Source organism: Phodopus roborovskii, unplaced genomic scaffold (assembly GCF_943737965.1).
Source record: "Phodopus roborovskii unplaced genomic scaffold, PHOROB, whole genome shotgun sequence".
In the NCBI taxonomy this organism is placed as follows: Eukaryota; Metazoa; Chordata; class Mammalia; order Rodentia; family Cricetidae; genus Phodopus; species Phodopus roborovskii.
The window spans coordinates 10,021,443-10,046,480 of NW_026126563.1; the positions used below are offsets into that span (position 1 = coordinate 10,021,443).

Here is a 25,038-nt window from a genome sequence, read left to right on the forward strand (position 1 = left end):
CTCTGGAGACTTTTGATGTCAGGATTTGGGAATTCTCTCCCACGTTCACTTCCAGAGGAGGCCACGCAAAGAGACAGGGATGAAGGAGGCAAACCACTGAGTGTAAAACGGATCCTAGCAAACAGATCACAGATACAGAATGCGGACAATAGGATTCGCATAGGAGACACTGAGTTTGTTTTCAGTAGGAAATGACTGGGGCTGTGGGGATGCTGAGCGGGCAAATGCTACCCTGTGACTGGAGTTCAACCCCAGAAACCACATAGAATGAATGGCATGGCTTCACAGAAATGTAATCCTGTGATGGGGAGGCAGAGGCAGGAGTATCTCTAGAGCTGGCTCGCCAGCCAGTCTAGTCTAATTGGTGAGTTTCAGGCCAACGAGAGACCCTGTCTCAAGGGAAAGAAAGGACTTTCCCAAGGAGTGACACCCAAGGTTGTCTTCTGGCTCCCACAGTGAGCATATATATGTATATCCTCCTGCACGAGCATTTGCCAACCCTACACACACACACACACACACACACACACACACACACACACACACAAATAAAAATAAGTAACCAGAAAGATAAATGTGAACGGAGATTCTTTATGAGACTCTAAAATGAGAGGGCTTTGGATGAACTCTAACACCCATGAAGCTCTGCTCATTAACACCCCCTATGGAACCTGTCCACTCTCCTCTATGAAGACTAGGAGTTTGTCTTTAAACCTGCAGAACCCAGAACCAGCGCCTTTGCCGATGCAATATCGTCCTTCACAGTCAATGTTAATCTCAAATACAACAGCAGCACATGACTCAACCACGTTCCAAGAGCAGTTGGCACCCACAACACACAAGTGTTGATGGCGGCAACAGACCAGTGCCAGGGTGGAGGTCAGCAGTACGGGTTGGGGAAAGTCATGAAGAACCCTGATGAGATACATCCAGGGGCCCTCTAGGAAAGGGTCCCAGTGGTGGAGAAACCTGAGCTGTGTCAGTCACAGCTGGGGAGGAGGACCTGAGAAAGCGAGGCCTTGAGAACTAGAGGGACAAGAAAGGAAGAGGAGAGGCCCTCTCTGTGGCCACTGGAGCAGAGGGGAGAAGTGGGAAGTGCTCAGGGGCGGATGGTGCCAGGTGGGGGCTTTCTCGGGCAGGCGCTACTGTAGACACTTAATGAGCAGCTGGGCTGAAGACAGCTTCTTGTGTTCAGAACTCAGTGTCAAGGGTGGTGTTCTAGTTGAGTGGGGCGGGTTGGGGCGGAGAAGGTTGGGGGTGGACACAAAGCATCTGTTGGATGCAGGCGCAGTTGGAAAAGAGGCCGGGGAATGCGCCTGCGCAAGCCAGAGGGCATGCTGCAGTCAAACCAGGAGCCCTCCCTCAGAAGACCTGTTCTCTCCGCTCTAGTGACCCCTGCCGGGCGTGGGGATCCTGCCTGCCCCCTCCACTGTTTCCCTGAGCAGGGTCAGGTCGGGGTTAGCCTGCCACTCCACCCCCAGACTTCTGTGCTCCTACAAGATGCACACTCCCCCCCCCTCCCCGTTCTTCACTTCCTTCTCCTTCCTCCCTTTCTTACTCCCCGCTCTCTTCCTTCTTCTCTTCTGGCTCCGCCTCCATTCCCTGTCCCTCTCACATCTCTAGCTATCCACTCTGTGTCCAGGACTCATTTCTGTGACTCTGCTCAGCCCTCAGAGCCACACAAAGACCCCCGCAGCCCACTGTCATTAAGTCCTCCCTGCCACGGAGTCTCCCCCTGGGACTACAAAGGACAGCCATTGAATACCTCACTTGAGCCAAGTGCACACACAGAGCTTTGCGTGGATTGTGTCCTTTAGTTCTTTCATCCTGTGGGACAGGAATTATCTGCCCCAGTTGTCAGCTTCCAAGGTCAAACAACCTGTGAGGAGTAGCTTGCTGGGTCTGGTGGATTTTAGAACCTGGATTCCTAATGACCACACCCTACAGCTTTTCACCTGTATGTACCCCAGTGCTGGAACTCTGTAGACCAGGCTGACCTGGAACCCAGAGATCTGCTTGCCTCTGCCTCCTGAGTGCTGGGATTAAAGGCGTGCGCCGCCACCGCCTGGCCTAAGTGTGGGATTTTGCCTGTGACTGTGAAGATCTGTGTAAAAGACTTTTCAGGCGTGCAGGAGAATCTCCTGTCCTTCCTCCAGGTGTGACTTTTCCAGAGCTCAGGGTCTCCTCCTCATCAGGGAAGGTTGACTCTCTACACTGGCCTCACCACAGTTATACTTAGCTCACAAGCACGTAAAGCATAATTACTATCTTCATCGTGCAAAACTACCTTTTTCGGTGTGTCTAAACCATGCACTATTCAACGTTGGGTACGCACCCACCCCTTTCTTGGGGAGTGGAGCAGGTTGCAGATTTCCAAAACTGGAAAATGTTGTTGATTGAAATTCTTCACATGTGTGGCAGGCTGACTCACATCAACTCAGATAAATATGATGACTACGTGATGTGGGATGTCCTTCCGTATGCTGCAAACATGTGTTGTTTTTATTGGTTGCTGAATAAAGCTGTTTTGGCATATGTCAGGGCAGAATGTGGCTAGGTAGGAAATCCAAACAGAGACACAGAGAAAAAGGAGTCGGGGAGATGCCATGTAGATGGCACTGAAGGAGTAAGCTGTCAGAGCACTACCAGTAAGCCACATGGTAATACACAGATTGGTAACAATGAGTCAATTTAATTGTGAGAGCTAGTCAGTAATAAGCCTGAGCCACTGGCCAATCACTTATAATTAATACTAAGCCTCCGAGTGTTTATTCGGTTGTTGTTGTTGTTGCAGGGTTTTTGTTTTTTGTATGGTGGTGGGGACTGAACTCAGGGCTGAGTTATGCCCCAGGACAGTCTAACATTATTTAAATGTAAGTGGTTCATGTTAGAGTAAGGACAAAGTATAGGTATATACATTACTGTGAGTTACTTAATCCCTTAAATGATTATTAATTAACTGTTCCTGATAGAAGAAATCATGATCACACTGGCCTCATGGGGGAACTGAAAGGGTACTCTGGGCCTTCACCGAACTTGACTCTGCACTTAGATCAGCCTGTGTGCTGTGGAGACCACGAGTTACATACAGTCTTTCTTAAGCAAGAGCTACAGAGTTTCATGTAGCTCAGGTTTTGTGATGTCCAGATTAATTACGGGAGACATTTTAAAGAAGTGTCTCAGGGGAAAAAAGTGAAATTTGTATAATTTTAAAAATCCTGGGGTTGGAGAGATGGCTCAATGGCTAAGAGCATTTACTGCTGGAGTTTGATGCTCAATACCCATGTTGGGCGCTCACAACTGCCTATTAACTCCATCTCCAGGGGTGTCTGACATCTCGGGCTTCCTTGGGCACTTACATTCATTTGTACATACATAGACACAGACACACACACAGAGACACAGAGACAAAGACAGACATACAGAGAGAGTGACAGACAGACACACATTCAGAAACACACACACACAAGAGACACACACAATTAAAAATAAAATAAAACTTAAACTTGTTTGCATGCTATTTCGTTTCTCACTTTCATTTCTCAGAAGAGGGAAATACAACAAAACAAAACCTGAAAAACACTCCCAAGACCATTTGTTCCTAGGCTATCCTGCTTAGGGCAGGTGAATTTTACAATTTTACATGTACACCTACTATGAAACCTTTCTGAAATCCTATGATTCTGGGGGCAAAGTGATAACCTAGGGGCTGCAAGGTTCTCTGCCTCACCCTGGAATGGAATTTCACAGTAAAATAGATTGAGAATGTAAAACTACTAAAATGGTATCGGTTTTAATTATGGTAAAGCCCCTTAGCACTGGGTATGCTTTCTTTGGTTTTATTTATACAAGGTCAAGCGAGGCCTGAAAATATTAAGTGGAAAATTCTAGAAATAAACAATTCATAAATTTTAAATAGCTTTTATTATAGTGTAGATGGCCATAATTGTTTTATTTTTGTCCTCGGTTATTTTTACTAATCTCTCCCAAATTAACTTGTCATAAGAATGTGAGTAGAGGGAAAAGGGTACAGAGAGGGTTTGAAACTATCTGCAGGTTTCATGCATCCAATGGGTGCTGCCAGGCACATCCCCTCAAAACAAGGGGGAGCTAATGTAGTCCAATAGATTCCTGGACATCAAATTGCTTAAATCTTCACGTTTATACATATCTCCCACATCAGCAGCTAACCAGAGCTACCTGAGAGTGGAGGGCAATTTTCCTTTCAGAAAATAATAAGTACCAAGGGATTATTGTGTATTAAAATATATAATCTGGACATATTTGAATATGTGAATACATTTCATGCTGAATTACGCGCTTACATGCATATTTTAAAATGCACAGACACAGCTATCCATACATCAGAGCATAAATAGCACACTGAGAGAAATTTTACCTTTGAGTCAATTCAAAGCAGAGATAAGGGATTAGCATATATGATTATCCCAGTATAGTGTGGGAAGGCTATGTGGGCGTTGCGCTAAGCCATTTCTGGCTTGCGCTCCCACTCTTAAACTAACTGTAGAGATTCCAGCAAACATCACACACGGAATGAAAGGAAAGGGATTCCTTACTGAACACCGGGAAGGATGTATTTCCTTTTAACACTTGGAATTCTTGCTCCAGTCGCCTCCGTAAATCTATTTGCTCAAATAAAACCTTCTGAAGTTCCTCTAACAGAGAAAAAAAGAACAGCAGTTTTACTAATCTTTACAAATAACTCTCCAGAGAACTGTTACATTGGGCAATTTGTTATTATAAGACAAAATATTTTACCAGTTTAAAAAATGTTGCATAGACATAGGATAGATTTTGTGCAGAAATCTATGAATATAAATCAATGTAATATATTATTTTAAAGTATTATATTACAGTGTCATGTATTGATTGATATGTATGCATTAATCTCAATTATATCCACCCAATGGTCCATATATTATTCATATGTTGCTTGTCAAGCTTAAAATACAGTGCAGAACAAAAATATCTTCTTATCTCTGTACTCTTTAAAAGCTAAGAGAAGTATATAACTTGTCTTTACCTTTCCCCATATTTTCTACATCCTTTTTGAGTGAATGAGGTGAATTGGTTTCTTGTGTGTGTTCACCTAAAAAAAAAAGAAAAAACCAGGGAAAAATATTAGTTTGCATGGACTACTTTCCCCGGTTTTATACTTTTAACATCTAGAAAAAGAGTTTATTTAATAAACCTGGCATTTCGAGCTCACAGGACTAAATGCTATCTTGTGAAGGGCACCACACCACTGAACCACAGATACCCTCTAGGGAATGAGAGCCGGGTCTGCCTGGCTCTTGAAGAGCAGGGTCACAGAGGTGAGGCTACCTGGTCCCCCCAGAAGGCCCATGAGAGCTCAACAGGCAGAAGTTCCCCAAACTTTCGGGTCCCACCCCAAATTCTGGGGAGTCCTTGATTTGCCCCAGGAGAGCAGTCCTGTGCCTGGAGGGTTTCCTCACCATTGACAGCTGGCTGAAAAGAGATGCATCCTGCAGCAGAGATGTGAGGTAACTTACCTGCTAGTTTGTAAATATTTACTCACTCAGCAAAGGTCTCTTGACTACTCATGGGGGACCAATAAAAATGATGGTGGAGCCCAGGAGCACAGCACAGACTTTGCAAGAACCAGGCCTATGCCTCAACCCCAGCTCCTGAGCCATATACTAGATAAGCCAGGCGTCTGTATTATGGGTGAAGGTTAGACTGTTCATGCTTCGCTGTGTGCTAAGCAGAACAACGGCAAAGTAAACAATGCACTCACTACAGTAAATTGTGTCTTCGTGAATCGGAGAGCCAAAACACATCAAAGGTTCAACCCATTCATTCAGCCAACGAAATAATTGTGCTTTCAAATTTCAAGCTAATTCTCGTGACACTCAAGGGTGATTAAGCTTTTGTGTTTGTCTAAAGAGGTGTGGTAGTGCAGGTAATGGTTCTCCAAGAAGGTTCTGTGGATTCCTCGTGCTGGTTCCCAGAGGTGTGGCATCTCCTATATGTCTGCAGACCCCAGGCATATGGGGCTTTGCCTGCCCCCTCCTCTTCTTCACCCACGAGCCCAGGTGCCACTAGAGGCAAGGACTTTGTCTTTTCTCTAAGGCCAGCTGGTGCCTAACAGGGGGCTGGACATACAATGAGCTCTCAATAAATTGTCTTTGTTGTTATGGAAGGAACCCCAGGAGGACATACATTCTAAGTCATGGCTCCAGCCAGAATGCACTGCTCAAGTCTCCCTTTGCTATTTATCCATTCCCCTCAGAAAGAAATGGAGTGTGATGGCCCCCAGGCACTTGTTGGAATACTGGGAGATCTCACTGCCAAGTTAGTTTATGTAAAAAAGACCAACAGGACTTCTTCACAAAGCAGCAGCCTATACCATGGACAGACATCTAGATTCCACATGCTGACTCTCTGGAGTGTGTGAAGGCACACGTGAATGTACATTCTTCCCTTTAAGGACTTATATGTAACTGATTCATACATTTAAATATTCCCAAACAGATGCATCCTTACGGTGGAGTCTAATGTCCTTCACCCTCCCATGGTCCTTAGTAGCAGGCATTCTCTAACAAGTGGAACATATCCACACAACTCCATGCCAATACATCTCTAACATGACCTCTCTCTATAGTCTCAAGTGCACTCCTGAACTTGGCAACTCCGTTTTCTTCTCTCTACAGCAAGGAAAATACCCATAAAGCATCACAGTTGTAGACTGCAATAGAATCCGTAAGAAATCTGATCCCCTACTAGAAAAGTAATAGGAAGGTTGATAACAAACCATTAATGTGTAAACCAAGCATGGTGGCGTTTTGAAGTGAAGATAAATGCGTGTTAGGCACAAGTCTGCCTGTGTAGTATCGGTTGACCAGGATAGACATTCCCTACTGAGACAATGCGGAATCTAAACAGAGAGGAGCAAGCAGGTGCCTGCCTGCCTCTGTGCTAGCTCACATGCCCCATGCCGGTGAGATGGCACGGCCCCATTCTACAACTTTCTCAGTTAACTTTCAGAACATGACTTAGGTGAGATGTGAAAGCATGTCTAGAAGCCATGTCCTTACCATGTTGTGGACCAGAGTTTTTGATTCAAGTAATGTACCCTGGGACCTATTTGTACTGTATTACATTTCAATTGGATGAATAAACTTAAAAATTAAAATAGTTATAACCACGGTTCCTTTCCCCTTCATAATTACTAGCATTATATTCATAGAGTACCCCTAAATCAATAGCTAATAAATGGAAAAATACTGACTACAGGAAAGTCTGCTGGTGCCATTAACAATGGGCTGTTCTTTTTATCAGCCTGGTGGAGGTTTTATTAACATTTTGTGATAGTGTCTATTTCAAATAGAGATTTTACTGCAATTTCTGAGGGAAAAATGGCTAATTTAGAGCTTAGAAGATATAAATGTCCCCTTTACAATGAGTTTTTTTTTTTTAAGTGTCTAGGTGTTAGGTAAATAAGAACACAGAGAAGTCTCAGCTGCGCTTTGTGTGTCTTTTACTGGACTGCGGCATTCTGCATTATTGCTAATCTGTGAAAACCAGATTGTTAATGGTGGTTAAAAATGACCTCTGGGAGACTGGATGTTTGTTCACTATTACCGCTAATGTTTTCCATCTGGTTGAAAAAAAAAAAAAAAAGCAGTCTAGTACTAGATTAAATAAATGTGATTTAGTTGACAACGAGCCTCCAACTTTTATAAATATTCCATCAGGTTAGATGCATTTCATTTTTCAAAATTAATGAATGGGTTTGGAGGCACCCCCAAAAATTCATATGCTTACCTTCCTCCTCCCCACTTTCTTCTTTGGGAAAAGTATGCAGAAGTAGAGAGGGTAGGAGAAGCTGAGAGACCTCAATGGCTTAGCGACAGAAGACAGAAAGAACATTATGCGCAGAAAGAACATCTTTCTTAGAGCCCTGGACTCAAACACGTCAGACAGTAGAAGAAAACCCAAGTGTGACATGGGAAAGGCATGAATCATTAGTGTGTAAACGCGTTGGTGGAGGGATGAGACCCAAAGCTGCTGATTAGGGATGTGTCACCTTCATGGGGAACCTTCATGATTCCATGAGTGGTGCTCACTACAGTTGCTAGAGGCAGCAGTATGCCAGGCAGGACCAACACCATGGCAACCAAGGGCAACCGAAAGCCAAGGCCTGGGTGCAGTTTCACTTTGCCTTTCTCACTGTGGTCCTCCAGCCCAGGCAGCCTCATGTTCTAGGAGATACTCCATCCCGCCCCAGGCTTCGGCCACACCCAGCCGTCAGAAAACGGACAAGAGGGATGGATGTGCTAATGTACCACGGCACAGCAGACATACATAGTAAACCACATGAGAAGGGACTAAAATTCACCCATATATACAAAGAGAATCAGCCAATGAATACACTAGCATAACCTTTATAGGCTCAAGAGTAATCACTTAAACATTGTGGCTTGAACATTACACGTTCAACAACATGTAATGGCTCTCCTTCATCATGGGAAAAGAAAATCCACTCTAAATTCCTCCAGCATTTCCAGGCCTGTCCCTAGCTCATCTGCCCATATTGCCAACACAAATCCTTCGCTGCATTCAGGCCTATATTTCTCATTGTGGATTGCTTTGCCTTGTACTGTCTGTCATGCCTGGGGTACCTGGCCCTCTTCCCACTTTCTACTCCAAAGCAAAATGCCACCCAAGTCTCCTTGGCCTGGAAGGTGGATTTCTAACTCTCCAACATTCATTTGTTGTAGCCTTGTCTTTGAGACAATGGTTTGAGGCGGTTCAGCCTAAGGGGTTGATTAGGTTCATAAGGGTGGGACTCATGAATGGGACCAATGCCATTGTCAGGGCTCTGCTCCCTCATGCCCTGTATAGCAAGGAAAAAATTGTTAGGAATGCCCTAAGGAGCCACACCCACTGCCTACCCCAGGGAGGATGTACACACTTCCCATAAACGCCTGACGTGCTAACTTATTCTAATGTGTGAAAGAGACACCAACCAATGCTGTTGTTAATCTTCAATTGTCATGAGGGCATTTAAACTAACTCTTACAGTTAAACCTAACTCTAATAAATGAAAAAATTCATTTCGATTCATTTTAAAATCAGACAAAATCAGGCTAACTGTATTCTCAGTTCTATTGGGAACTTTATGATGTCCCAATTAAAAAAAAAAAAAAAAAGATAAGTTTTTCTCCCATCTGACATTTCCAAAGTTTCTCGCTGAAAACACACAGTCTGAATTCTAGGTAAAGCATGGAAAATATTAATTAACATATGTGTATGCCATGGCTTCCAATAAAAATATCACATATATTAGAATTCACTAATATTCTTACAATAATGATTTCATTACAAAACTTTTCATTTTTCTATTTATGTTAATGATTTAATTCTATTTTATCTGCTAGACATGAAACCTAGGGCCACATTCACATTAGGCACACTCATTTCCCCAGGCTCAGTGACATGAGTCACACGAATAGATGAGATGCCATGTCCTGTTGACAGGCACGGGATGGGAAAAGAAGCTAACAAAGCAGATTCCACTGAAACTCTCCCTGGTAGCTAGCTTTCAGAGTATTGGGAAGTGCTAGGCAGGCTTCTGGAAGAGGAAAAACCATCCTTGTTCTCCTCCAGTACTGGATCCTCATGCCACAACCCTGGCCAAGCTGTGATGTGCTCAGTGGTGCCGGAGTGCCTACAGAGGCAGCAAACTGCTCTCTTTATCAGCTTTGGGGCCCTGCTCTACAGCAGAGGACTCAAGCCTGGTATTGTAAACACAGTCCAAGCCCATGGCTAGAGAACTCATCAGCTCTAGGTGGAGAACCCATGGGTGTCGGCGCTGGGTGGTCAAACCCCCTTTTAAGCATTCATGTTTATATCCACAGACCTGTGCTGCTTCTAGCCTTGCTCAGATCGGCTTCTCGCTGGAGTGGGCGGTGGCCAATGCAGACTCGCGCCTGCTCAGAGTGCTGGGAATAAGGGACTGTGGGTGCTCAGCCATAGACCGGACAGCTGCATTAAACACGCTCCCACCCAAGTCTCAGAGCATGGAGAGCATGGGAGAGCAGGAGGACTAGGAAGAGTGCGCTCACATGCTGTCTTCTGGCTAAGACATGACCGTTGCACACATGAACTCTCAGTAGCTGTGGTTACCTGATGCAAAACCAAGCCAGTTACAAATCCCAGCATGCATGAAGGAGGGAATCCCAAGTTCCCACCCTTAGACAAGCAGCTGTTGGCAGTTAATGGCTGGTGGGGAGGGGAGGGCCACATCCCTTTAGGAGTGTTGCTCTCCAAGCCCCTGCGGATGACCCCAGTGAACTCAGTGGGTTAAAAATAGCAGAGAATAAGTAAATAATTTTAAAAGGAGGGCGTGAATTTGGGAGGGAGAGAGATATGATGGAGGAGTCTGGGAGCAGTTTGGAAGGGAGCTATGAGGGGTGGGTGTAATCAAGAAACATTGTGCATATGTATGAAATTTTCAAAATTTGAATTCAATAACTAACAATTAAACATGGCAACCTGCATGTTCAGGTTATACACCCTAGAACACAGGGGGTCTTATCTGTGCAGGGCACAGTATCAACTCCAAGCATTAAAATAGGTAGTGAACGATTTGGCAACCTATCCCTTCTCCTGAGAGGCCTGCCCCTCCTCAGTTTCTCCCGAGCTGCACACACCTCTCATGGGCTCTGCCAGCCAGCCAGCAGCCCCAGCAGTCAGCACACTGCTCCTCCCAATGTTACTTCCATAGACACACATGCTTTGATTTGGGACAGCATCCGTATATGAGATATTACACATGTGTTCTCACGCTCAGATGACTGGGTCCGGCAAGCAAATGCTTCGGTGACCCCTTGGGACTGTGCTCTGGTGCAGGCGAGCAGGCATCTCACACGCTCTGAGATACAGATGGGCCCTACACAATGTTCCCATAGCCTCTCCAACTGGATGGCTACTCTGCCCTCTGGCCTCTCAGCACTCTCTTCACAAGGCCATGCATTTACCAAACAGGCCCACTGAGCTCCCAAAACAAACACCAATTTTTTTTTTTCAAACACTGAATTTTAGTAACTGATTTTAGCTTCATAATCTGGCTTAGGCCTTTCCTGCACCTTTTCTCTTTTTCTTAAAACATATCTTAGAGGTATAGTTAGACTGAGTTAAAATTAGTCTAAATTGGAATAATCAAAAATTTAGCACAACATATGGTCTATGAGGTTTTTAAAAGGCTACTTTGTATCCAGGCATAAGCAATCAATTATGGAGGTTAGGGAGATTGCTTAGCAGGTAAAATATGAAGACTGGAGTTTGGATCCCATGCATCCACTTAAATAAGTGGATGTCTTGGCCTGCCTGTGTCTGGGAGACAGAGATGAGATCCCCTGAACACACTGGCTAGCTAGACTAGCAGAATCTGTGAGTTTGGGGTGTGTGAGTTGGGGGGGGGTGCTGCCTTTTTGCACAACTTGGACTCTCAATACTGATCTCTAGCCTTCACATGCTCAGGCACACATGTGTACCCACATGCACAAGAACACAGATGCTCACACACAAGCTGTGTGAGAAGTATCACAAAATCGACTACATGGGAAGCAAAGTTAAGTGCAGAACCCTGCTTATTTACATCTACACTAAACCACTTCTCTGAGATGTTTGACACTTTTGAAAGGTCACAAAAACAAAGGCAAAAAAAAAAAAAAAAAAAAAAAAAAAAAAAGTCACCAAAGAGGGTGTGGGAAGGAACAGGCCAACTGGATGCTACCTCCTCAGGTAGAAAGAGTCTGTGATGCCAGGGGTCTCGGTGAAACCCACAACAGCACACTTCCTGATGAATTCTCAAAAGGTGTTATTGGAGCTGGGTGTGGCTAAACATTCTTGTGGTCCCAGCACTCAGGGCAGAGTCAGAGGGACCTTGAATTTGAGGACAGCCTGCCTGCATAGCGAGACCACGGCTCAAAGAACAAGCAAACAAACCCCACCATGAGATGCATATACATTGCTTCTTACATATCTTTGGTGAGTGACCCCTGAGTCCATTCTGGATCTCTCTTGAGTTTTAGAATGGATGCTGTGAGTTAACACTATGTAATATTTTTATTTGGTTTACATTTACTTTTATTTCTTTTGTGTGTGTGTGTGTGTGTGTGTTGGGGGTTTGGAAACACGTATGAATGTGACACACGTGTAGGGAGGGAGAGGCAACTTGAGGGTTTGAGCTTCTCTTCCCACCATCTAGACAGCTGTAATTTTTTTTTTTCTGGAAAAGTTTCTATTGTTTTCTGTCTCTTTTAGTTTCAGGTAAATTAATAAAAATTAGCATAAAGATTTTTTTCATAGGTGGAAAGTAAATGAAACACAGGGATCATTTAATTCTGAGTGCATATATTGAAAGGCTTCAAGATATGTTATCTAAACGTAATGTTCAAAATAAATTAGAGGTTTCATCAGATTCTGTTGGCAGATGAACTTAGATACAAAGTTTTGTAAAAATGTTTGTGTAATTTACCCCGATTTCCCTTACCAGTGAGAGGACAAAAACTCAGATCTACCACTCTGGCTTTTAAGAATTTCTCTTCTTTTGCTTTTTTTTTTTTAAATCATAAGCGTGTTCTAAAATCGAATGGAATAATAAATCAGAGTGCCTCGTCTGCTATATATTCATGAGAAGTGTAAGTGCTTCTTACAATTCTTGGAAATCCATCCATAGCATATTAAGTACACTAGAGAATCATACCCATGGAAATCAAATTGATTTAAAAACTTCTATATGTGTAACAAGATGCAGCCGTGCTCAGGGTCCGAAGGTGCTGGCGGTTCTACAATGAGGGGATTGAAAGGCAGGGTGACGCCTCCTTCCCTCATTTCCTTGACCTGCCATAGCTCTGAGCCCTCTCACCAGCTTACCCCACTGCATTCAATTTCAAATCACTTAACTTCACTGAAGTCACTCAAAGTGGAGATGCAAAACCCACTCTGGGATTGCAAGGAAATCCTCTCATCTCCAGTTTGGAGTAGGTAATATTTTGACCAAGCTACTCTCCGTTTAATTCTGTCTGACTTGGTGTGCTTCTAAAGTCCTCCTGCTTCCTGGAGGTTTTGGTGGCTGAAGACCATCTCGTTTGGACTTCTGAATCATGCACAATACGACATCACTGTGTGTGTGAAGCTTTTCCCAGAGAGGATTTTAAAAACTCAGTTACAAATGTCAACTTCAAATCGCTGAAAATAACATCATTTAAGGCCAAAGCTTGGAATAAAGATGATCCTGAACTGAATGACCAGCAACTCCACAAAAATAACTGTTGCAGACAAACTGAGTTTATATCAGGGACCGGTTAATATAATAACTGCCACTGGGGGCTAGACCAATCTGTTTCTTTACATAACCACGGAAACTTCCTGGTAATTAATTACATTTGTGATCACCCTGAGAATGAAAAATTCATAAAAAAGCAAGACCTGCCCTCTGATTTACCAGGCCGTTTGAAAAGCTGTTTTATTCTTCCATGTTCTGCTTATTCAAAGGAATTAAATATTGTACTGTTAATCTTCCAAAATGAGGGTTGAATTAAATGCTAGCTAAAGGAACACAGTTACATAAGTCCCACTTGATGGTATATGTTTGTCTATTTGGGTTTTGTTTTGGGGCAACGTCTCATTATACAGCATGGGCTGGCTTGACATCGTGGCCCTCCTGCCTCAGCCTCCTAAGTAGTAGGGTTACGGGTGTGGCTTGGGTGGCATTTGTTATATATTCCAACCATCTATATGCTCCAGTCTGTAGTTTGTCTCCTGTTCTTAGTTGCAAACCGTCTAGCATGCAGTGGGCATTCTCAACCTAAGTGTGGCACAAAAAGCCCATGGACTCACATAGTCAGGAAAGCCAGTGGTTGTCATATGGAAAAAAATGTCTCCGCAGACAAGGAGGCACTGGATACAGTATTTGTCTGCTACTACCCAAAGCAGCAAGTTACATACACTTAGTTTCTTTGACTTGTCTTAGTTTTTGACACTGTCAAGTGAATAGAATCTAGTTATGATTAAATGAATTAATACTAAAATACAGGTGTCCGTTCTGGGGTTTTCTCAAATCGTATTTCAATAGGAAGACCACAGGCTAATCTTTTTTTTACTGGTAAGGGACAGTTGAAGGCATAGCATTTGTATTAAGGACCAGTTAATACAATAACTGCTACTTAGACTAGACATATCTGTTTCTTTACAAAAATCACTGGCATTTCCTGGTAATTACATTCGTGATTACCATAAGAATGAAAACTTCATATAAAAGCAAAGCCTGCCCTCAATCTCGTCAACCCTCTGAAGTTTTCGACTCTACATACAAAGCCAGGAGCAGTGGTGTCCACTAGTAGTATCCCAGGAGGCTGAGGCAGCTGACTTGCTTGAGCTTATGGATTTGAAGTCAGCCTGGGTAATATAGGGAGACTCCTTTTCAAAACAGAATCATTAACAGATGAAGTAAAGTACACTTTCAAAGGAATCATAAGAATGAACTCCTTGTGGTCCAGTGTTCTAGGATGAACTCAACAATATTCACCTGAAAGTTGCATATTTCAGCAATGTGCTCGTCCTTCCCACATTCTCCCGATTTTTCCATCAAATACAAGATAATAATATCACATAACCTACTACCTATATACTTCCCCAAATAATGTGAGGGTGAGATTGTGATATGGAAAATCAATATAGAACAAGCTTCTCTGGGAATCTGTATGAAATTAATTACTGTGAGAAAGGGACTAGCAGCATATCAATATTATGAGTAGGTGTTATTACCCGCGTAACTATTGACTGTGCTGCCTGAAGCTCCAGGCACCACGGAATGGTCATGTGAACATGGACCCTGCCTGTGCTTTTGCCTACGTCCTTTTAGCATTTGTATTCCCAACTGCATACTATCAACAGTGGATCCAGTGGTTTGTAGCCACTCTGGCTATCATTCTCAGGGGATGAGGGCCTGCTAGAGTTTTCTGGCCTGAGTGGACGTGTCCATGAGCCCAGAAACTGCTTGCAAAATTCCATCCAAGTCAAAGGAAGGCAAAGGATAGAAATTCAGTTTTTAAGACTCCCAGAGGCTGTGAATATGAGTGACATGAACAGCCTGTAACTCTAAAGGACTCTCTTGGCCTTAACACATTTATACTTGGATCCATTAACAGGTATGGAACTACTAACTCAAAAATCTTTATTAAAATTATGGATATGGGTTGTTAAATGCAATGTAAGAAGTTAAGTTTTCTAAAGAGAAAAGATCTCAGATTGTAGAACTTGGATTCTCCCATTAAATATATGTAACCTATTTTTAGCATCAAATTATCCAATAGTTTTACGCAAATTTTGCTACCTCTTAGAAAGCTGTGCACACTTTACATTTTTATAGCACATATAATTCCTTTTTATTTCCTTCAAAAATTATACCTAAAATAGAAGGAGAATTTAGAAGAGCAGACTTAGGATAATTAGTGCTTAGTAGCTAAAGTGTGACATCTACCATGAATCATTCTCTAAATGATCATCTACATATTTGTATTAAATACAGGTATCTTCTAACTTGAGCCACAGAATCACCAATGGCTAACTCCAGAATCCAAACTTCAAATATAGGCAGTCAAGACAACCTGAACAATTAATGCACACACAATTATAATGTATTAACTTTCAGGAGCATCACTAACTTAAAACTAATTAAGAAAAGTAAACAGACAGTACAAGGCCGGTATCCTGCCTCCCCCCCCAAGGTTAAATTGTTACAAAGTACACAGTCTATGTCATTTTGCCAGACTGCAGGCTTTATAAGTTAGGTTGCATACAAAACAAGAAAAGCCAAACGAAAATATCCCCAAATTAATTAGTAATTCCAGCACTAGGCTGTGGCAGCAGCCTTTAAACTCTGGCTGTAGTCTGTTTGCTTAGAGACAGGCAGGGATTCAAGTGCTTCCTGTTTCTCCAGCACAGGCAGAGCAAGGCTCCTCTCCACTTCAGCTGTTGAAACAGCTCCACTTAATTTCCATTCACCAGAGTCCACATAGACTCCCCATGTGTAGTCTCCTGGTGCGGGAGAAATTAGGCTACTTTGAAATCTATTTTTAGCTGCATAGGGCTGCTAAATACCATTTGATCTAGGGCTGAGGAGTGTTGCTAAGATTGTTCTCCCATATTTGTGAATGCTGTTTCCAGTGGCTATCAGTTTCTACACATATCAAATACACAAAAGCAATTGACTATTTAGAAATGTCTGGGAAATGGTAAGATATTACAGAATCAATGGAATAGAATTATAAATGTGTCTTGTGTGTGTGCAAGTCAATTAGAAATGCCTTGGTAGCAATTCTTCTCATTTCAAGCTCCAATTTTGAGGAATATCACACTAGGGAGGAGGTGGTTCCCAGGCAAATATCCTTGCCTTTGTGACTTTAGATTGTAACAGAAAAAAAAAATCCACATTTAATAATTTTGTCACGTTATACACTTAGAAAAAAAATTGTAAAGATAATTTTATAAATCTTCAATAGCATGAGGTTTCAATGTTGGGAGCCAATAATAATAACTTAAAATGTGCTAGCAGGTAAAGCCAGAATATATGAAAGACAGTATTATGTATTTCATGCAGACTTATTATGGCCACTAACCAGTGATTTACTGCAGCACAAAATTATTCCCTGTAACTCTTTGGTATTGTCAATCAAATTAGATGTTGAACAATATTTATAGTACATATTAATAACAATAGTTTGTAAAAATCTGCAGATACAGATGTTTTTTCTACATACATAAAACAATTTTTTTCCATTAAAATAGGAATATGCCTTTTACCATTTAGAACATTAAGAAGTTTCCTCTATGTGAGAACAGGAACAAAGGTTCAAAGACCTTTTTCATTGTATTTTGCAGTTATATAAGATTCCTTCAAGATCCTATTTTCTTTATTTCTGCTCCCCACACCACTCTCTCTCCCTCTCCCTCACTTCCTAGCTTGCTCTCTCTGTCTCATTTGACAGGCAAATTTGCAGACATTGCCGCAGGATAACAACCTCGTTTGACAGTCAATTAACCGTGAATAGTCAAAGCCAAGGCAGTTTGCATTACATAAATGGAAAATTAGATTCCTTTTTCCCAAGAAACAAAACCCTCTCCTTAAGACACTGCAATAGACAACTTAGTATCAAAACTTCTAATCACGTCTTTCCCAAACCCCTTGGAGACATTTAGCAATCAGTAAAAGGTGGTTTCATTTAATTTGTATAATGTAATTTTTGTAAATGTATTATACATTTTGTGTAGAGATCATTATCATGGAGATAATATAAATGTTGGCATAGATGTCATAAAACACCTTTAATGTCTTTCTGACAGATATTAAAAGCAATAAGCTGTGATCCTTTTTAATGGAAGGTTTCTAAGAGAACATTTCAATTATTGTCATTTTATGCTTTTGCAGCCTGTTTCATTGTGTAACCTGATATATTTCTGAATTTTCTTCTGAAATATGCTCAGCAATTAATAATCTTATTGCTATTAATGTCACTGCTTTCCTATTTGTGTTTTTCTTAGTTATATCTACTGGGAATTGTTTTTCCCCCCTATCTTTACCCTTGTACTAAATATCCAGTCTTTTGATTATGAATATCCAGCCGTCTGTCATCTGACTGCGTTTGTTCCCAGCCTACCTGATCTTTCTCTCCAGAAGTCTCCAGAAGAATCAGCATCTGTGATGAAAAAGCTGTGTTCCTTGTTCTTATCTAGGACCAAAACAAAGCACAAAATCTTTCAGGTGACCAGGCTTTCTGTTAGAACAGAGGGCAGGGACACTGTTTACTATACCTAAGTTTGAGAGTGGCTCCCTCTAAGGAGTAACAGTCTGAAGGTTCTGTATAGTCCCCTAAAACGTGGCGACTGTTCAGAGAGGACAAAGACACCTAAGAATGTCAACATGTCTATATACTTGTGTGTGTTATTGAAATGCAGGGGACAACACTGAGCTTGGGGACAGTGATACTATTACTTAAAAACTTGACATCTCTTGGAAACTGCAGAATTTCTGCCCTTTCAGATAGAAACTGCGATGTCAAAAACAACAGCAAAGCAGAGTATCAGCCTTGGAAGCCTGTAGAATGTGGTTGTGGGAGAGCACAGGGGGTGGGGTTAGGGAGGCTTGGAATGAGCCACAGGAATGGATGGATGCAAGCAAGACAGACGGTGGCTCACTTTTGCTTTACCTGGGAAGGCGTCATCCTTTGTGGATATAATAACTTGGCTGTTTTCCTTAGGTTTCTGATTCTGTGTGGACAAGAATTAGACACACAAATCAATGCCTGGATTAAACCATATGCTAATGTCAACAGTCAGCGGGAAGAGGCATGGGTAGATGTGACCCCATGGAGCCTCAGGAGACATCTTTTTTTTTTTTTTTTTTTTTTTAATGATTATCGTCTCTGAATAGCTAGCTCTTATACCTAAATCCAAGCGTGTGCCTACATATACTGCCACCATGCCTTAAGAAGTAACATCGATTAATTAAATACATGCTAGGTTAGGCCCTGTAAATAAACGTGTCACGCTATTTGTCAAGTCTACACTATATTAGAAGAGATTCACCTCTGTCTGGGGCCTTGGAAAATGTTTGTTTCCTTTGTAAGCTTGAGTGAACACAGCATGGCAGAACCATTTAAGTGTAACTTTGGTTTCTGCAGAGTCCTGGGTAGCACTTTCCAGTTAGCAGGAAACGGGCCCTAGGAAAAAGTCTTGCTAAAGCTTCTTCATTGATTTAAGAGAGACACACATGTTTACACATGCCCCCATTCTGTCTTGATTCAAGCAGTAAAAATAGAAAGGAATTCGATGTTTGGAGTCAATGCATTTTCAATCTTAGGGAAAGAAACTAGGCCATGGAAGAGGAGACCCTGAACTACACTGAAGAACAGTGACTAGGATTGTCCTACGGGATTCAGTGTCTCTTTGGTGAACTGGCAGCTAAAGGGACTTGGATTATGGTGTCTGATCCAACTTCTACAAGCAGTCGACTTAAATCTAAGAGGGACAGGGGGTCCTAAGCCTGCAAAGACTTTATTAGGAAGAGACCAGAAACCACATGTTTATGGAGGGCCCTGGCCCCCCGAGAAGTGCTCTTGAACACACTGAATATTTCATTTCTGTGGGGAAATGTGGTGATCCATCTTTCCTGCACATATGCAACTGATTCAGCCTAAAGGTGCATTTAAATAATAATAATTAGCTTGAAGGAGCCTAAAGGGGATATTTACATCTTTGTATGTGGGCTCCTCCTCCAGTGATGGATGGTGGACAGGGCTGCCTGGCCTGCTGCCGCCACCTACGCTTGCTTTCTGGGGAGCCAGGGGTGGGGGCGGGGGCGCCGGCAGGTCCGAGCCTCCGGGGTCCCCCAGCTTCCCGTCCTCCTGTAGCAGCCTGGAGGAGTTCAGGGCGAGAGGGAAAGGGCCCGTGGCTGGCGTCGTGCGGTCCCGGCCGTTCCCCTTCTCCGACAGCCCTCGACCTTGGAGGAACCGGCCACCGCCAACCAGGGAGTCTCCAAGAAGGACCCCCGTCTCCTCATCTTCTTCCTCTTCGTCTTCGAGGTCTCGACCGTCCTCCTCTTCCTCGCCTTCGAGTGGCTTGTGGCCCTCCACATCCACCTCTTGCTCTTCCTCCTCGTCCTCCTCGTCTTCCGAGCTATCCTCGCTGGGGTAGCTGCAGCTGGTGCCCTCGGGGGACAGGAGGCCTCGGTGGTGCGGCTGCGGGGCCAGCGGGGGCGGCGGGGGCGGCGGCGGCGGGGCTGGGTGGTGGCGCTCCGACCCGGGCTCCTCTGGCTGTGGCGGCAGCAGCAGCAGTGGCGACGGCGGCTGCGGAGGGTGGTGGTGGTGGTGGTGCGCGTGGTGGTGGTGGTGGTGATGGTGCGCTGGGGCAGAGTGGGGCGCGCCCGCCGACGCCCCGTGCAGCTTGGCCAAACTCTCCGCGTCGTCCTTGCCGCCCACCGGCCGGAAGGCGCTGGAATGGTGGTAGCTGCCGCCGCCCGCCTTGCGCCCTTCCAAGAGGTGCGGGTGGTGGGGGGCGGGCACACGGGCGATCGCAGGGCCAGGGCCGGCTCCGGAGGACGCGGCCCCGGTCCCGGACGTCACTCCCGGCTCTGCGGGTGGCGTGGAGCCGGCGCTGCAGTCCCCGCCGCTGCCGCCCGGGGGCGACTCGAAGAGCGCATCGCGTGCTCCCGCGCCCCCAGTAGAGGGAGGACCGGAGCCAGGGCCGTTGGCCACCACCGGGGGAGGCTGGCCCGGCGGGGGCGCTGCCTCGGCGCTGCCACCAGCGCCGGCCGGCTCGGCCAGGTCCAGGAAGGCCTGGCGCAGCAGGGCGGGGCTGTCGCCCAGCGCGCAGCCAAGCGCAGACGGTGGCTGCGGCGGGGGCTGTAGGTAGGTGGGTACGGGCAGCCCGCCGGGGGTCCGCGGTGGCCAGAACATGCAGAAGGGCGGGTAGAAGGCGTCCTTACGGCCCGCGGGCCAGAAGAGACCCGACAGACCGGCCTTGGGCGCCGCACCAGTGCTTCCTGCGCCCGCTCCCCCCAGGGCCTCAGCCGCTGCGCCCGCGTCCTCCTTCTTGTGGCACAAGCCGAAGGCGGCGGCCGCAGCCGGGAAGGTGTAAGGGTGCGGGAAGAGGCCCCCGCAGCCCGGGAACTTCTGCAGCACGCCCCCGAAGGAGCCCTTGCTGGGCACTGGGATGACTGGGTAGCTGCGTGGGCCTTTGGCGCCGGCTGCCGCACCCGTCCCCGCGCCGGCGCCCACGCCCACGCCGGTCACGCATCCACCCCCGGCGCCCCCTGCGCCCGGCCCGGCCCCGCCGGTGGCCGCGGCCACCGAGAGGCTGGCGGCGGCGGCTGCCGAAAGGCTGGCTGCGGCCACCACAGCTGCTTCCTGCAGGGAATCGTCGTCGTCGTCGAAGCGCGGCCGCTTGTGATGGGCGTGCGGTGCGCCCGCCAGCTCAGCCAAGGGGGGCGGCGGCGGCGGCGGCGGGGGCGCGCCCAGGAGGTGCGGGCCCAGCAGGCCACCGCCCCCGGCCACTGCGGCGGCGGCCGCCACCGCAGCTGCCTTGACGGAACTGAGCGGGTGACAGGCCGGGTGCGCGCTGGGCTGAGGCAGCGCGCGCTTGCGGCTGCCGCCATTGAACATGGCCTTGACGTCCTCCCAGGCGAAGACTAGCTCGTCTTGAGGGCTCTTGTCTGTGAGCTTGAGATGGCGACGCCAGGAATTGAAGTTGGCTGCGTCTGGCTGCGTGTACTTGGCGTCCGGGGTGCGGTGGGAGTGGAAAATGAACTTGTTGGGTGAAAAGTACATGTTGCAGTAGCTGCATTTGATGCACTTGGCGCGAGAGCTGTTGTAGCGCGCTGGGATGAAGCTGCCACGGCAGCCCCAGGCGCACTCGTGCGACACGTCGAAGGCGAAGTTGTCCGGCAGCTTGGGCGGCCGGTTTTCGCCTAGGAATGACTTACAGAGGCGCTCGGCCTCACGCTTTGTGATCATGCCACAGCGCCGCGAAGAGATGGGCATGGCCCCAGCACGTCGCAGGATCTCCAGCTGGACGGGTGTACACTGCACGCACGTGATGCCCAGCGCCACGCGGCGGTTGTGGATCTCGTTGTAGCTGAAGTTCTTGAGAAGGGTGTTGGAGATCTGCGCCAGGCACAGGCGTTCCTGCCCGTCGATCACCAAGGATACGATGGGAATGCCATAGAGGATCACCTGGCCCACCTGGTTGGGTTTGAGGTTGGCGTGGCCCGGCCGCGGCTGGCTCAGAGCGTCGGGCTGGAAGGCGCTCGATGGCGATGCAAGCAGGATGTCGTTGGGTCCCGGCAGTGGGCTGGAAGCCATCTCCTCCACTGCGGAACCGCGGGCTTAGGGCTCCGGGTTTGCCTTGGAGACTGGAAAGAAAAAGAGAAAGTTGGCTTCAACCCCTCCCGATCTTCAGAGAGAGGGGAGGGTTGAGAACTAACTGAGAACTACAATAGCTCCTTGCCCTGGTTAAGATATGCTTATTACTGGGCAACTGAGCGAGTTTCAGATGCACAAAGGTCATCTTTTAAAACGGCCCTCATGGTCGCCCTTGAGAAAGTTAAGTGAGTTGGAGTTAGCAATTTGTCTTCTGTCCTCTGCGTCCCAAGTAAATTCTGTCCACCTAGCTGTCTATTTATCATTTCAGCAAATTCCTAAGAAACTCACATCCCAGATTTATGGAATGATTGCTGGAACAAGATATGTGCCCGATAGGAATTAGAAAAAAAAAACGACTGTTGTCGTTAATGGTTATAGAAGTCATGAAGAACTTGAGCTTGGCCATTAACACCGAGAGAGAGAGAGAGAGAGAGAGAGAGAGAGAGAGAGAGAGAGAGAGAGAGAGAGAGAGAGAGAGAGAGAGGAGAGAACATCCAGGTGTGCTTGAAAAAATTGATTTTGGTTAAAAAAAAAAATAACCCTAACATTTGAAAAGTGAGTTTTGTGGTGTCTGTGGTTTCTTTGAAGTAAGATTCACTATTGGTCGAAACGTTACTCATGAAAACAAAACGAAATATCTTTTTCCCCGTCCTTGCTACTAGGTATTATTTTATTTACTGCAATTAGAAAATGTGAGGGATTCATGATCACCCCCAAATAAAGTACATCGCTTTGGAATTTTCAAAGACCCATTTCATGAGCTATGGACGTCTAATTCTAGACAGGTGGGTCAAGGAGAAGTTGCAGACATAAACGTTAAAAGCCTCTTCTGCCTCAAGGTACGGGTCAGTACAGGCGGACATGTTAAACCCAAAAGCACCCAAAGAAGCAGTTCTTGGGGATCATGACTGGCAGAGGTTTAAAGAGTGTATTCACTTTCGCACAAATCAACTTCTGTGACATTTGCCCCCCTTGGATTTGTCGATACTGTTACATGTTGAGAGTGCACTCCGAGGTAACCATAATTTCCAGATTAGGTAACCAATCATGGGTGCACTGAAAGTGGATGCATGGATTCAGCCTGAAATAAAATTATGATTTCACCTGGCCAGCTGGATACCCCAATGGGAAAAATAAAGAACTATTAAGTTGAAAATAGAGAAATGGCAGAGGAAAGAAATCCGTGCGAAAAGAACGATAAGTCAAAGCAAGTTAAATGGTGCATTCCACAGGAAAACAAGTGATGGTTTTCCCGTACCTACTTGCATCAGGCATAGGCCAAAGCTGTCCTTTGCCCTGGAAAGTCACCAGTGACCATGGCCTGGCAGCAAAGTGGATTTTATTACAGCGATCACAGAGAGCCAATCCCCTCAATCAAATGATTACAAGGATGTTGCTTCTTTGGGTCCCCATGACATCTGAATGACCTCCTCTGACCTGCTGCCCTGAGGAATCTTCAGCGTTACGCTCTGCAACCTCCAAGAAGGCCCGAACAAACAAGCCTTCTTGTTCGAAGGAGAGGATAGCTAGGCAAATCAGTCTCTTCACAGATCAGAGGACATATTTTCGGGGGATTAGGACATTAAATGGCACTCAAGGCGTGGTGATATCTGAGCCTGACAACCAACCCCAGATTTGACTGATGACCCTCCCAGCTTCATTTTCTCGAAAAGAAGACCGTATTATATCAACAAGACCCTGGGAGAACTCGAACTCTTGATTCTTAGAAACATGCGCCATGGATGCTGAGTTGGTTCCGTGTTAGGAACCACAGCCTTCGCGCGGAAGACCCAGCAGAAAAGCCTGCTTTTGGGTGTCCCCCCACATTTACCCCGAATCCCTTCCAGAAACTCCATCAACAGAGACAGAAATAAGATTTTGGGGTATATTTTGAGGGGTGAAACCAGAGACAATTAAAAGTTAGCTGAACTGAAAAAGGAACCTGACAAACTTCCCCGTCTGCCTCATGAGGCAACGACCCCCAGATTAATTCTGGTTCTGCTACTCATCATTTCCGAGGCCCGCACCACCCACCTATGTCAGAAACTCCTCAGCTGGGTTTCTTCAACCGCCAGCTGGGTGCCGAGTCAGGGAGAGCCGGTTCAGGTCGTACCTGGTAACCTCTTGATGTCTTTAGGCGCGTGGCTGCCGGCCCATCTTCCGAGGGCGCTCGGAGGCGAAGCATCCAAGCGGGTCCTCGAATCCAGCGGGCGGGACTCAGACGAGCTGAGTGAAGATCCCCGCGCTGGCGAAAGCTAATGGCGCTCGAACCCCGGCGGGGGACAGAATGAGGACCTGGATTGCGGCGGGGTGTCCCCTCCACCGCAGAAAGTGCGGGCACGCGGAAACCCGCGGCAAGCGAGCCCCAAGTGGAGCGCGGTCTGACAGCGCCTTTCTCTGTCTCTGAACTCGTGTCCGATGGAGGGGACGCCACCCAGCGGGCAGGGTGACGTCACCGTCTCCCTGACACTCCACATTAAAGGGCTGGCATGTTACCGGGAGGGAGGGGGAGAGTGAAAGCGAGAAGAAGGAGCTACATTAGAAATTCTTTCCCAGCAGGCACGAAAGCCACCACTTAGCCCGTGGCAACTGACAGCTCCCCAACAACAAAACCCCACAGCAATGGGGCTGGGTGCCCTGATTTGGTTTAGGAGGAGTCCGAAGCTGAGCTGCTTCCGTGCATCCTAGGGAGCTTCTAGAACATCTGCAAACTAAGTGTCTGCCTGCCTGTTTTAGCCCCTTCTCGAAGTCACCCTCCTTCCTCATCCGTTCCTCCTAGCAGCCTGTGTCTCCGAAGATACAAATGCAGTCAGGCGAGGAACAGATAACCTTCAGCACCTGGTTTGAAACGCTGCAGAATAAGAGAAAGGAGAGAAGTTTCTCTCTACATACCAAGGAGGAAACTGGGAAAGAGTAGGAAGAGATGAGTGTAAGACCTCAGGTTTGCCCTTTCGTTTCAGGGCAAAGCGGACCCTGAGCCTTGTCTGCTCCACAGTGGGAACAGTAGTGGGTGCCAGTGTACGCTCGTCTGCCAGCCAGCGGTGGCTACAAGACTCCTGCAGCTCGT

General features: G+C 46.1%; 1 protein-coding gene across 1 annotated transcript in view; it reads right to left on the reverse strand.

The window, feature by feature from the left end:
- Positions 1-21,958, reverse strand: part of Skor2 (SKI family transcriptional corepressor 2) — a 40,897-nt gene extending 18,939 nt beyond the window's left edge. Inside the window, exons 1-5 of the mRNA XM_051202036.1 lie at positions 19,305-21,958; positions 18,261-18,321; positions 17,712-17,783; positions 5,045-5,110; positions 4,578-4,676 (exon numbers count right to left, since the gene is read on the reverse strand). Of these exons, the coding sequence (XP_051057993.1) occupies positions 4,578-4,676; positions 5,045-5,110; positions 17,712-17,783; positions 18,261-18,321; positions 19,305-21,911 (2,905 nt within the window). The 5' untranslated portion in view covers positions 21,912-21,958. The remainder of the gene's footprint in view (positions 1-4,577; positions 4,677-5,044; positions 5,111-17,711; positions 17,784-18,260; positions 18,322-19,304) is intronic.
- Positions 21,959-25,038: the final 3,080 nt, after the last annotated feature.